The sequence below is a fragment of the Falco biarmicus genome, chromosome 2, assembly GCF_023638135.1.
Source record: "Falco biarmicus isolate bFalBia1 chromosome 2, bFalBia1.pri, whole genome shotgun sequence".
Classification (NCBI taxonomy): domain Eukaryota; kingdom Metazoa; phylum Chordata; class Aves; order Falconiformes; family Falconidae; genus Falco; species Falco biarmicus.
The window spans coordinates 55,921,436-55,936,610 of NC_079289.1; the positions used below are offsets into that span (position 1 = coordinate 55,921,436).

The 15,175-nt window shown below is 36.8% G+C and overlaps 1 protein-coding gene across 2 annotated transcripts in view; it reads right to left on the reverse strand.

Annotated features, from left to right (window-relative positions):
- The window catches only part of ABCC4 (ATP binding cassette subfamily C member 4), a 163,708-nt gene that overhangs the window by 120,986 nt on the left and 27,547 nt on the right, over nt 1–15,175 (reverse strand). For both annotated transcript variants that reach the window (XR_008820108.1, XM_056327964.1), the window contains exons 5-9: nt 12,053–12,142; nt 11,470–11,633; nt 7,142–7,267; nt 4,069–4,318; nt 216–320 (exon numbers count right to left, since the gene is read on the reverse strand). Coding sequence is in view for 1 of the 2 variants with exons in the window: in XM_056327964.1 (XP_056183939.1) it covers nt 216–320; nt 4,069–4,318; nt 7,142–7,267; nt 11,470–11,633; nt 12,053–12,142 (735 nt within the window). In the remaining variant the exon portion in view is untranslated. The remainder of the gene's footprint in view (nt 1–215; nt 321–4,068; nt 4,319–7,141; nt 7,268–11,469; nt 11,634–12,052; nt 12,143–15,175) is intronic.

Here is a 15,175-nt window from a genome sequence, read left to right on the forward strand (position 1 = left end):
ATTTTCACATAGAAATGCACAGATTTTCATTTTGTATAATATTCTGAATTTTAAGATGCACTTGATAAGTGTCTGCAGTACTATTCTACAGAGATAGCTTAACATACTAAAAGGATTCCCATACACAAAAGGTGGAATACATGGACATACTGTTTTTTTAAACTTACAATGCCAGCAGCACCAATATACTTTACATTTAGTAGAAGTAAATTTACCTTATCCCAATAGCAAGTCAAATCCTGAACATGAAGAATGACATTCTCATTATCACCATGCAGCTGTGGCTTGAAGTGTGAGACCTCATCAAGTATCAGAAAGTTCTGCAAATAAAAGCACAGGATATTGCCTAATGTGAGATTGAGAATGGGAAATGAACCCAAGCACGTTTTTGACAGCAGCATACAGAACAGTAATTATGGGGGGAAAAAAACCAACCACAAACTGATCAAGAAATTATATTTCCAAAGCAATGCACAACTTCAACAGTTACCTCTAACTAGCTAACTGTACCCCGCTGCAAAAAAACCAGAAGTGCAGATTTAATACAGATAGACTTTAAGAACCCACCCTATCTTTTCCTTGAAACACTGACAAATCTTGCAATTGTTTTACACCCTCTTCCCAGGCAGAAAAGGTGAAACCCTCAATGCAACACCTTATCATTCCACTGCTGACTGTAAAGGCTTACATTGTTTTGCTTGGAAGAATGATGAGCCATCTACTGTCCTCATTAAGCATTCTTCAAGCAACAAAAAGGCTGTGGAAAACTATCTGAACCTCTCCTCCTTTTAAAGTCCATGGAATTAACAAAAAAAAAAATCGCTTACATCTGCATAACTGCTTCACTGCACTTTCACTACTGTACATTACATCCCAGTCAGAGAACATTTCCTTCAAGTTGCATAAATGTGCACTTTTGTACCACAGCCATACTTCTAGCACACCTTGCCTGATGCTATGTTTTAAATAGCTCAAACACATTTAGAAAGGCAAGGGGCAAATTCTAGAGAAAACTTTCAAGGATAACAGTTACCACAATTTTAAGACAAAACCAGAAAAATTCTATTGTGCTCTGAATCACAGAGCACAAAGACCTTAAATGGGCTCTAGCAGACAGTATTTTGAGAAAAGAAGGATGGTCTTGATCTTAGAAGCCTAGACTATTTAACAAGTACTAAGCTAACAGTCTGCAGATTATGAGATAGCCAGTGAAGACTTACAGAAGTCAGTAACTAAGAAGAAGCAGAAGGAAGATGGCAGGACCCATGGGAGGGCAGGAAGAGTGCTGCTAGGTGTTAACAGGCAGAGGTACTGCTCAAACTCCAGCTGGCGGGTATGATTTCAGAGAACAGTGAGAAGTCAAGCATTTTAATGCAGCAGTCTGCAAACTCAATGCGTGTATACACATATCTCAACCGAAGGGCAAAAGTGTAAAGCCACACATGCCTGAGCTCTCTGGCCAGCTGAATACTGCTGAGTGCTGCTTTAGATAGGAAGGCCCAAATGGCTAATGTGTGTAGAAGAGAACTCAGAATAAAAGAGTGGCAGGGAGGGAAAGAAATTCCTAGGACAGCCTAAATCAGTACTGGGGGGTGTGTCTTGAGAGAAGACCTCAGAAGTGTGATTTAGACTTAGATGATGGCTGAATACCACAGCAGTTACAAGCAAGGAATCAGACTCCCATTGTTTCTGCATTTACCAGGAATTTCTCTCTCTAGCAGTTACATTTATTCCAGGTATAATCCTAGCTAACCATTTAACTAAAAAATGTTACTGTATCACATATGGAAGATTTCAAATAAAGCTAGTACAAATGAAGAAAAAATTTCTACAGTTTAACACTATGAATTCTAAACAGCGTGGGAAAAAATCAACACTAGAAATAAAACTTCCACATGCAATAAATAACTTAAGCCTTAGAGACTCTTTTAAGTTCCCTTAAAACATTTTTCCATTCTTTTTGTACTTAATAATCTTTCATGCAGAGAAAAATAAAGTTGCTACCATCCACAGGATGCTGAGAAGCAAGTATTAGCTTGAGCTACGACTGTGTCTTTGAAAGAGAAACCTGTATCCTTTGTACCCAGCTGAAACTTACCCTCTTTTCTGCACGTCGGCAGAAACAACCACTCTCACCTAGTTTCACGAGAGGACCTTGGGCCTATCGCTCCACCACAAAAGCATGAATAAGCTTCAAGAAAAGATGCAGACTAGCTCTCAGATGTGTCTCAGACTAGCTCAGAAAAGACAGCTTACGTGAAAACCACAATAAGGAGACCATTATTCTTTTTGCCACACAGTTCTTATGTACGTATGATTATGGAGGAAAAGCTACTACTTTCCATCTGACTACTGTTCTTTATTGTCACCTGAAGCATAGAATCTCCTGCTTCCTTCTCTCCATCTCAGTGTACTTTTAAGATCAGTGCAGAAACCTCACTTGTTCTACAAAATCTAAGAGAAAGCACCTTCTTAAAAAAATAATAATAATAATTCAGTTCTACCCAAATATACCTAGCCATCATCTTAATAATTTTTTATGTAGTTCCTACTCTCTTCTCCTAATTCCTTTCCACTTGTATTTCCATTTCAATAACACATCTTTGGTCAGCAAGCACCTTGTCATTCAGTAGTAAAATGTCCAACCCTGAAACAGTTTGGGAAATGGAATCTAAAAAGTCAATGATGGCATTGAGGATGCTACAGATTGATTAGGACAATCCTTTGTCCAGTGAACCTCTATTCTGGAGCATCCTCAAGGAATCATTAAGTGCAAGGGAGTTGGAGCCAACTATCAGAAGCAAGATCATGTGACCACAAGGAAATGCTGGAAACGGAGACATGAGGAAAAAACAAGGAACCTATTGTCACTGACTCTGGTCAAGTCCCATTCTGTTCCTAAGGCATCCTTTTCCGCCATCGATGCCTCTCAACCTGCACAGCTTGAAAGATCCCTTGAAAGAGCACTGCCCTGCAGCTAGACACAGGGTATATGAGAGTACAGAAGAGACAGTGTGCAACATGCAATAGCTCAAGCACTTCTTTCCTGTCCCACAGTTTAGTTTAAACAGTAATAATAAATGTTAATGCCTACAATATTGCTGTGGTCATAATTTTCACACATTAACCTTTTCTAACTTCATTTGCATCAACTTTTACAAATATACTTCTTTGAAGTGCAAAGATTACCTGCTTAATACATAGGTTTTTGTGCAGACAGTACAAGTAGAAAATTTATCAACAAAAAACCTGATTTATTATATTCAAGCATATGGAGAAGTAAATAAAATAGGACATTTTTAGCTACTTTCATCAACAAATGGCATAGTGACACTATGACATCTAACATGTTTGTCATCCCTATTCTAGACAAGATTAACCTGGGATTTTTGCAAAATTAAGTTCTGAAATGCCTGGCATGCTTTAATTCTGTATTTCGATAACCTGACAATTTGGGATTTTTTAAGTTTTAAATTCAAAATGATTTTGCATTTAAGTCTTTTGCTCTTGCCATTTATGCTAAAGTACTCGGACATACAGCAAACATGACTATTTTATTCACACTCATACTAAACGCAGCAAACCAAACAAAATGAAGTCCATCTGCCAAAACCAGCAGAATTACTCATGTTCACCCTTACTGAATTTGAGCCTTCACTCCAGTATTGAAAGTAGCCACAAGACACCAGCTAGGGCTCACATCTGTCCTCCATAGCTGACAGTGTAGTGTAGTGCACATGGAATATGAATCCTACAGCTCCCATCTGCCTGCTTTGTCGTCCAACTCCCAATCACAACATACCTGCTTATCTGTACGTGTGTTCCTCTTCAAAAATGTCTACACCATCTCTTTGCGTGTACACTTTTCTCCTACATTCCAGCCTGCCCTACAGTGCATGCTGTGGTTTTGTACATGCATAAACAGCAACACATTCAGTTTTCAAAATACGTTATTTCACTAAAAATCCTAAATTGCAAAACTAAAATAAGGCTGCTTATGTTGGTGGCATTAAAACAATGTTAGAATAAGAGAAGAAATCCACATACCATTCAAATCAATAACCATACCTTGATTCGTCGTATGCTAACCACTGCCTCGGATACTCTCTCAACAGCAGCAGGGAAGAACAGAGTTACTGTCAGTCTTACTGCACCATACAGGGACACTGCAACAAACACCCGACTTGCAGATATAACCTCGCCAAGTAGTACATATGCCATGAAAGTCATGAACACTGTTATTTTGCTTGCCACAAAGAAAGAGGCTAAGTTCAGTCCTCGAAGGTAGGAGCTTTTCATAACCATGGCAATCTCCTTCCTAAAAATGCAAAATATAAACAAACACATCAACTTCTCTCATTACAGTTGCCCTCAACAATAGGATGAGGGAAAACCACTCTCAGTATTTTATTTTATATCCTTTCTCCTCCCCTTACACCATTCCAACTCATATGTAAAGAACTGTAAAGAAACTATGTTATATGGTAAATAACAAAAGGGAATTTAAAAGGCTTAGAAATTGTGTGGGGAAAATTATTATATTTAATATCTTAATAGATAGAGAAAAGAATTATTTTTCAGAGACAGAAAACAAAAATACCCGGTTTTCCTTCTTTGGTTAAACTAGTATTTTAATCCAGATTCTAATCTGCTTCGAACCTTTCTGCCTTCTATACAACAGCAAAGAGGGGAAAACCTCTGTATAAAGGCCAAGAACCCACAAACTCCTTATCCTTTCAATATCAAAATCCAGCAGAGTTCAGTCACAAAGCTCCTGATAAGATCAACACATATTCTACAGTTGAAAAAACAGGGCAACTTCCAAATGATCAAGACTTCACCCATGGCCCAAGTATCTGCTATTATTCAGCTGCTGCTCCTCAAGCTGGATCACAGGATTTGCAGTATTTCCTTTGATCTCAGTCTAAATCCTTCCCAATTTGGACCTTGCTCCTGGCTTCTTTTGCTGTAGGAATTCTGGTTCATAATTCAGAAAACACTGATCTGTGAGGCCAATTGTTCTACCAGCCATCATTCAAGCTAAATAGTGATTGAAATAATGCATGGACAGACAAGTCTCCCTCCAGCAAGTGAAAAGCTGCTGATGCATATATTCTCAATTTCCACTTCAGTTAAATTTCAGTTTCCACTTCTAAATAACTCATCAAGTCCAATCCTCAAAACATTACTGCACTATCTACAATGTGGATGCCATCAGGCTTAACTTCTATTAAAATAATTTATTTTCTTTATCAAGAGAGCCATAACTTACTCCTTCCCCATATATTCTAATTTTATCTGCTTGAAATAATACAGAATATAAAATACTGAAACAATTCCTAATTTCTCTTTGCAGTATTCTGACAATTATCAGGGAAAATCTTGATCATTTTGATTAGCTTCCACTTGGAACTATATACTAAGAGTACAAACTCAAGTTATGATTATACAATTTGAAGTAAATTAAATCCTCCCTTAATGGAGAGAAGGATCCAGGATGCACTACTGGAAAACTAGTTAAGCAACTTTCCCACTATACTTGCCAAATTGGCTGAATTGACAGACTTTCAAAGAGTTTTTTTAAAAAAAGACTTCTTTTTTTCAGCTTAAGGGCTCACAATCTCTGGTCTCCAGAGTGCAGTGAAAGAACATTTGTACGTAAACTATTTGAACTGGGTCTAATTCAATTAATTCTACAATCCTGGATGAAACTCTTTTCCCACCCTCTAATAATCCTTAATAATCCTCTCACTATCTGTGGATAATTAGCAAGTTCTTTGTGCTAGTCTCCATAAACATCAGATAAATTACAGCCTACCTGCAGACTGTATATAATATATTACACTGTCTGAAGAAACCAAGTTATATAAAAGGAAACTAATATGGACAGCCACAGGAAAAAGAGCAGCGGAGGAGTTCAGATGTCGTCTTAGCAACTGCCAAGGGCCACTGTGGAAATACTGGGCAATAAATCACCTGGCTGAATTTAAGAATTTTAACTACAGTTTTCCACAGTGCAGTTAAAGTAACGAAAGAGGGATCAAAATGTGTTTTGGAAGAGTTTATTTCTCTCCCATCATTAAAAAGGAAGCCTCTCATACCAATGAGGTGCTGAACTTGGAAATCTAAAGTTTAGCAATGTGAATACACACATTGAGGAAGCTTTCAATAAAGAAATACCCTCTCTGGCTACATGCAAGAGAGTAGAACTTTCAATCAATCAAGAACACTCAATCATCACAGGATCCTATAATCTGAAGGAGGAAAGGATTATGTGTTTGGGAAGAGATGTCTCAGGGAACATTAGGAAGTTTGCAAGCCTGCATATGGATGTAAAGGAAAAAAATCCTTTAAAAAAAGGAATTCCAAATAGAATAAATTTTTAAAAAAATTAAAAATCTGAGAATCTACAGCAGGATAACAACCTTCTACTCTCTCATATGCTGGAGAGTGACATAAAATGCAAATTAAATTATGAGAAATGTGCACCTGAACTCCTACAGTTATTCTTTAGCACTGAGTGCTCTTACATGTCAAGTAAAAGCACAAATATTGATTGAAAAACTGAATTTAATAATAAGTTTCAATCAAAAGCTGACAGACTTGTGAAACAAAATGTCTTAAGATACCAAACTCAGTTCAACAACTAGGGAATTTCTGAGCTGCTGTCTTTACCTCCTCCACCCTTCCCAGATGACTTGAGCAATACTTCAAAATGCAGAAAGGGAAGCAGAGTACTACCGAAGGATGATATCAGTTAGGACAGAAAGTCAGATTCCATATATTTCTCAAAAGTGCAAGGTCTGCTTATTGGTTCCTTACTATTAGTTTACGGGACTGTGAGGATGACGCTGTTAAAACTACTACAGTGTATTAGTTACTGTTTTTAAACACAATCGTAAAAGGAAGCAAGGAAGCATAAAACCCCCAGAATTTATAAATATCAAAGGGTTTTTTTCTTTTTCTATCCCTTTAGGATGTATTTCAGTTCCTTCCCTTTCCTATAGAAAGGTTAAAAAAAGAAAAGCTCAAGAAGTTCAAGTAAATTGCACTTCAAAGCACAAAATAATGCGCTTATTGACGTGTAAAAAAATGGAAACAGATATAGAGCATATAACAAGCTGTATCTTTCCAGGATTACCTTCTTAAACTGTTCACAAGTTCCGCAAATGATTTTTCCCAAGCATACATTTTTATTATCTTCATACCACTTATGACTTCATTCATGGTCCTAATCCTGACATCTGTCAAGGTAGCTGTCTTGCTTCTGTAAATAGCACAAAGTAAAAATTCTCAGATTCTCAAAAGAAGAGAGACCATTTATGATCACACAACATACTTGTATTAATGAAAGTTTTGCTTTTACTTGTAAAGAGAATTCATATAATTGTAATTGCATTAAAGGGTCTTCCTAAAACAGTATCTAAAAGCTGATACAGGGCAGACAGCCTCAGGATGTCTGGCTTCCTGGTATTCCCTATTCTCAGGGAACTGTGAGTTCATTCAATGTTCAAAATTATACATTGGCTTGCACAAACACGTAGTATTCCTTAAACAACATATCTGTGTACCAAAAAAAAACCTCAAATGAAAAAAATTTACAAATACTAATTTTAGAATTACACAAAAATCCAAAAATTACTTCTAAAAATGGTTTTGAAATGCCAAAATAAAAACCCTTCTCATAAGGCTCTTTTGATGTTAAAGAAACTGGCCTCTCTTTGTGTCTTTTTAAGATTAACTCTAGTTGAAGCGAAGATTACTTAGTAAGAGTACATAAACTATAATTTAGGAGAGCTAATCTAGATATGGGTTTGTCTAATAAATAAATAATATTTAAGCCTTAATTGTAATTAACACTAAATATATCTATTTTAGTCCCAAATTACATTTGCACTGATGAACAAAGTGGAAATATAAATATAATTAAATAATAAAGTCACAGTTTTAATTAGGGAAAAAAGCACTGAAAGTTAGAAGCCATGTAATGAATGCATAAACCATGCTAATAAAGCCCATTACTATTCTGAATTCATTCATGTAGACAAACATACTTTGCACATAGTAAGCTATGGTAGGTCTTATTTTGATAAAACGTATGTTTTCCTACTAAATTACTTATTTTTGTATTTACCAATGAAAGTTAAGATTCAAAGATCATATTTAATAAAAAAAATGAAAAAAATGAAAAAAAATGAAAAAAAGAAAAAAGGTCTTTAGAAGGGGTGCTTGGTTTTGTTGGCTTAACCACCCCCTGTAAGATTTCTCTGATGCTCTGGAAGAAGTAGCCATGTTTAAAGCACTTAAGTAGAAAGAATTTTAAGCATCTGTTTGTCATTTTAAAAATCTTCTCAGAATCAGTGTTCCATAAATGTTGGGATGGCTGAAGCAGGGTATTAAGAAATATTTATACAAGAAAACTAACAAAAGAAATTTAGAAATTTGGCCCTAATACAATCAAGGCTTCTTATTAAGACAGCTTAGCCTAAACCAACTGTACTGACATGGAACGAGATTATATTTGCTAAGTCTTCTCTTCTTTTTTCAAGAAGAAACAATAAAAGAAAAACAATTCCCCAAAGGATATAAAAATTCATAATTTCTTCCCCATGCACACATCACCACTGCAAAAGGCAAAATTTAGCACATGTTGTTATGTCTCTGCAGCAGAGAACAACAGTTCTCACCTGCAGTCTTCTGAAATGAGTCACCTTTCAGACTTAACTTCCAGGCTCGATCTCCAGATAACAGAAGGTTGAAGACAATTCAATAAAGTTAACTGAAGTTTCTTTTTTTATACGGTGTGAATCAAAAAGGCTATGGTTCTCATAAACCAATTTTTCAGTTTTGCTGCTGAAATGTTATCGTTACCATCCTCTTTCAGACTGCTTTAAAATGTTCAAGAGGTGGGGGATGGGGTGTATTTTTCTTTGTGTTTTGCGGGGGTTTGGGTTTTTTTAAGTTAAACTCCTTTACATTGCAAAAAGCATATTTTGTACATACATACCAGAAGCCACAGTCTCACAGATACTATATGATGGTTTAAAGTACGTAGACTTCCAGTGCAGTGATGGCCATTTACAACAGAGGAAAACGTGTCCCCAGTTTTAAGAATACTAAGTTCAGAGTATATGCAGATTAGGATGACTGGAAAACACATGCTCACATAGCATGCTTAAAAGTGCAATAGGAAAGAATCTGAAAATTCTTCAAGTGTCTGAGAAGTCCCCTCTATGATACTAATAGCCATTATAAATTAAGCAAGCTGCAGAATTCTTTTTTGCTTTCATGAAGCGTATTTGGTGGGGTTTAATCATGTCTGACACAACAGTTCCACACCATTTTTCTTTTAAAAAAAAATTAGGGCTTTAAATGAGAATATTACAGTTGCATGGCTAGGCAGTGAAAGGGTTGAGCTCTTGTGAATAAATAGATATAAAATGGTCTTCAGTCTAGTAATTGAACTGTTTCTCAAATAATGTATTATGCCATGAGTATTTTGTAAAACTTCTAGTACATGTGCAGGAGAGAACAATACTGCACAGTACAGCATATACATTCCATAGGATACTGACCCCATTTCTGCAAACTCCTACAGCACTGAAGCTAACACCTGCATCAGAAACTGGTGCACATGTATGTGTTTACAAGATGGGGTCACAAGTACAATGTTGACCAATAGCACAAATTAGCTGCCACACTGAGCGTGCTTGGGTTTTAGCAAAAGCTTTAATCCTTAAATTACTTCTTCATAGGCTGATTTCCTTAAATCCACGCAGATTCCCAGCAACTGCCATGTGAACACACTCATCATTATGGTGCTGGAATCCATTTCAGTTTTTCCATTAACTCCTCCTGTTCACTGCACATTTCTCATCACAAAGATCAGTGCACACACAAACAGGAGGAAGTTTTTTCTGGTTAACAAATTCTTTCCCTTGCATTGCATCCAAACAAGTGGCTGTTAATGTATGGGGGAAAAACCCAAACAACATTACATTGCCACTGATTAACTTTTAAAATACATACCTTCGAGAAGAGGTTTTTGTCACCTTGTTGTCTGACCCTGGACAAGTCCCTTAATCTGTTTGTACCTCAATTTCCCATCTGTAAAATGGGGATAATAATGCTTATCACGACTGATAAGGCACTAGTTAAGTGCTAAGTATTTTAACTACTGACTCCAAGCTCAAAATCTCAAAAAATTAAAACTCAAAAAACCCCCAATAGTGAAGTAGCATGCAGTGAAAACACACATGTAAGAATACATAGGAAGTGTTCTACAAACAGATTTTGTCATAAAAAACTAATAATTTGACAGAGAACACTGAATGGCTCATTATTTGAGAAACAGCATGTGAGCATAACAACTGAAGACTGTAACAGTGGTTACAAATAGAAAGAAGTCTGCAAGTTGGTCTCATCATGTATTATCAGCTCTCTCTCCATATACCCAGCCATGCAATGGCAATGCAAGTCTCAATATCTCTGGAAAACCTGTCTTAAAATACAACTTGAAAACAACAGTAACTCTCTAAAAAAAGTTTTACTTATCTAAAGAGTTGGAAGGAACTCATTCACCCTGAATACAAATGCAAGAAAAATGCGTAACACCACTAAGTATATGCTTACACAGTAAAGGAATACAAAAATATTCCCCGTTTAGACAAAAGCCATTTATAAACTTGTGATGTAAGTACAGCATAATTAATTTACACAAGAAAAAAAAAGTTAGGAAGCAAGAGTATTGAGGATAATTCAGTATTCCCACTTGAGGCAAGTCTTTTTTTTTTTTTAAATCTAGGAGGAAGTCAGAGAAAAAACAACTTAAAATGTGTCTGATAATGGAAAATTACTGCAAACTCATTTTATATCTCCACAGCCTAGAACCGTACAGTTAGAAACCTCATAGCTGGCATCAAAACCAGCATCATGATTTTTTTTCTTCCTTTCTCTCTCAGTTCCTTCCCCTTTTTCCCCTTCTCCATGTTTAACTTGGAGGATAGGGAGCAAGATCTTTGCACACAAAATCTTCAGAGCTTTCTGCTGCAACTCTTGTATCACCCCAGCAAGTCAAACTTACGGCAGAACTGACAGTATTGCCTTTGTAGTAAACACTCCCTAAGCATCAATGCAGGAAGGCAAAGCTCAAGGAGTTACACAATTTCTATGCCAAGATCTACAGCAAGGTAGATACAAAAGTAGTCCAACTCTTCTAATATACTGGACAGCTAATGAGTAGCAGATACTTCCAGCATGTCTGGAAGACAGATCACTTCAAGTCCCTGAACAGGAATTCAGAAAGCTCACATCAGCAACTACAAAAAACACTGGGAAAGATAAAAGACAATGCAGAAAAAACCTCACCAGACAGAAACTGATCTCAGAGCAGTACTCCGCTTCCATCCAGTATGCACATTTTAAAACCCAGGACAGAAAATACCTACAACCCAACACGTGCGACCTTACCTTAAGGAAGAAAAAAGCCTCCCAATGCAGGTCTGGACAGGAAGAAGAATAATTAGAACTGCCATTCCTGCAAGACATGGTGGGCCTATCTCCATCCAGAGAAGTACTGTTACTGCTACAGCTTGAATTGGTCCAGCCCACAGGAAGTGCAAGAAAATTGTTACCTAGGCAAATAATAAAAAAAATTTAACTTTTGGTCTTAGCTAAAAAATTAAACCCTAATAACACAAAGTTCAGGAAGCTTGCGGCAGGTACTGCACCAGATTCAGAGGCCTAAACATACATAGAGGTGCCTAACATCTAGAAAGTCAGCAAATTAGTACAGATTTTGGTTTATCTTCATGCACCAACAAATATTTCCTTGAGTTTAGGAAAACAGCTGGAAAATATTTGGGGGTGGAAGGGGGAGTGAGTATGTTTTCCTCCCATATTTTAAGAGAATATTGCTCTTCCTATGATGTTCAAGACACAAGTAGAGAAAAAGTTCATAAGAAACACTTTATCACCAGTTGTAAACAAAAACTTCTTGACTCAAACCCCACAATTTCTTCAGGCCCCTGGAAAGATATCTAATACTACTTACCTGATCAAATTTGTTCACATCGTTTGACAGAAGATTTACTATCTGACCAGTGGTAGTTTTTGCCATAGCTATGTTACTGAGACGAAGTGCCTAAAAAAAAGTCAGAAGAGTCTCAGATTGTCACAGCTTACAGAGCACAGCACACCAATACATAGAACACAATACACAAATACCAACGCCAGGGCAAAAGCTGAAGGCACATCTCAGCTTTTGCCTGAGAGTATCTGGGTGCAGTTCAAGAACCTTAGTTAACATGTGGGTTAGGTTAAATATTCTGAAGAAAGCCACAAAGAAGAGAGTATAAAAAGAAGTCTAGGGAAGAATTGCAAGAACAAAAGTGCCGTAACTATCTTCATGTGTAAAGTGATTAAAAATGGGAAAAACTAAACAAAAGATCCTGTAACTTTTCATTTGCATTGCTCTTTCCCACATTATGAGCATCTGTTCAAAAGAGGAACAGAAAACTCCACCTGAAGACCAAATTAAAATCAGGACAGTATCTGGCCAACTGAAAGAATTCTGTTTTGAATGAGATTCCTGACAGAAGACAAAAAACCCAAGTTATTTATTTTACACTAACAGCTCTTGCTAACACTGCAAAGTGTGCTTTCTGTCTTTGCACATCAGAGTTAATATCCCTTTACAAATAAATAAATATTTCCCTTGTTAATAACAGTTGTAAAATCCTAATTTTTCTGAATTATATTAAATGAAGTTTATCACATGCTATGAAAAGCAACAAGAGTAAATATCAAACATTTTGATAGGTTAATAAATAAGTGAATCAGTAGAAAATAGTATGCAATTATAGACACACATACCCAACCCCCCCAAATCACATCTGGAAATATGCAGTCCGGACATTACTGCAAAGATCCAAAATGAAATAGCCCAAGGATGCAGACAACAGACCCTTCTACACTTGCTAGAACAAAAACACAGTTTTGCAGCACAAGTAAAAAATAAACAAAATGTGTTATAAGTTTTCCTGTAACAGGAATAGTTCAGTCCTCAAAAACACTTCACATTTTTGGGTGGTGCACATCTACTTCTCCCTCTCCAGTTATTATTAGGATTCCTTTTTGATCAATAATCTAACCTGAAAAGCACTACTTGTTCCCAAAATATTGTTCCAGCATTTCAAATCTGGTGCAAGAACATCAGACAAAGTACTATTCAAAGCATCATTTCAAACAAAGTGTCTTACATTTCTGGCACCTCACTGTTGTGTTACAAAGATAATAATCACAAAGAGAATCCCAACCCTTACTTCATTTAAACCAGCAGGCAGAAAAATTTAAAACCCCACCAAGAAATTCCTCTGATATTCCAATAATAAATCTAGGACACTAGGTATACGAGAGACAAGATTTAATTATTTGAAAAAATCATTATTCATACATCTGAAATCCTCCGCAAAGCTGCCTGCAGGTAATGCAGCCACAGCACATCCACATTTCTATCATGTTTACTCCATGCCACAGATCAAGGTTGATAAGCTCCTAGAAAAGCTGTTAGATATCCATAGACCATAACAATTGGGAGTTCAAATTATGCGTGTTTGAAGAAGTTGCCCACCAGGGTCTTTTACAGCCTCTACTGCTACTTACTTCTTTAGAACACAGACACATCTGGTACTTGAGGTCCACCTGAGCCACTCTAGGTATCTTGCCAGTGGCCCACAGCCTGGGTCTGTCTTGGACCCTCCACCTGAGTCATCACTCTGACTTATTCCCAACCATTTCAGACACAGGCAGCAAGAACAGATTCAAAATGTATTTGCCCAGTTCATTTTGACCAACAATCTCAGGAGGAACCGTGCACTGGAGCCAAAAGCTGGGTGCTTGTCTGTGACTGATCTGTCTTCTCAGGGAAGACACAGCTGTTCCCATCCTCAGTGGTGATGCAATTTCAGTCTCTTCTTCCATTCCTGCTTCAAAACTACTTTTGAAGTAGCACTATTTTTAGATTTTTTGGTTTGTTTTGGGGGGTGGGGGTGGTTGGTTTTTTGTTTTGTTTTGTTTAAGTGAAACAAGCCTTACATTTTCCTGGCTGTATGGATCTGTCTAGACTGCAAAGTACACAGAAGGAAATGGAAAAAATGGACAGAAAGCAGCAACAGTTTTGCTTATATAACCAATTTCTACCCAAAAGTCCTGTTTTGGTACTTTCCTTTTCTACTACATCTGAAACACAGCACCATTCGAGCTGCTATGAAGAAAATTAACTATCCCAGCCAAAGTTAGTACACTGTGGCTTTAAATACTGCTTTGCCCAAAACGTTTAGGAATTCACTCCAAAGGTAAGAAATACTCCTGAAGATTATCTAGAGCCACACACCTTTTTAAAAAGCAACTGTAGTTCCAAATTGCATTTTTTTTACATTTGCCAATTATCTGTCTGTTGTCAGCACAAAGATCTGCTTGATTTTCTCCATATAAATTTTCCATACAGGTCTATTTCCCAGCAAGTACCCTTTCTCAAGGAAAAAGGGTTAAATTATATGAACTAATGAGAGCAGTTTGCATGCTTGATGTCTTAGGTGAAACTTTTTTTCCCTCCATATGTAATTGCACAGGGCTAATTTCAATTCTTTAATCATTCTTTGCCTTCCCTACTCCTATTTTAGTGTTTTAATCTCTTAATCTCTCCCTGCCCCAAAGAGTTAATACAAAAGCATGTCAAAAAGGGAGAACTAACCATAGAAAGGAATAATAAAACTGTTCAGTCAAATAAATCCTGACACCTTTTTGGCTGCTTTCTGTCTCAAGCAACTACTCCATAGCTTAAACTGCTTTAGTGTTTATTCTGAACCTCAAAGAGCTTCTAAAAGTTAAGTCTTCCAAAAAAAAAAAAAAAAAATCAGCCTCCCATAAGCAGCCTTTGGTTTTAAGGCAGGAGATTGTGAGTCGTGAGAGATTCCATTTTCATTTTTGTTACAAGCTTTCTGCGTGAATCACTAATACTTCTTACCTGTCACAAAACATCTTGGAGTTTGAATACAGGGGGGTTGTAAATGAGATTTTAACTAAATGAAAAAAGGTCTAAAACTTAAGAATTACAAGCAATTGAAGTTCTCTATAAAGGATGCTCTCTCATCCAACCCATTCATCCTTGCAAATC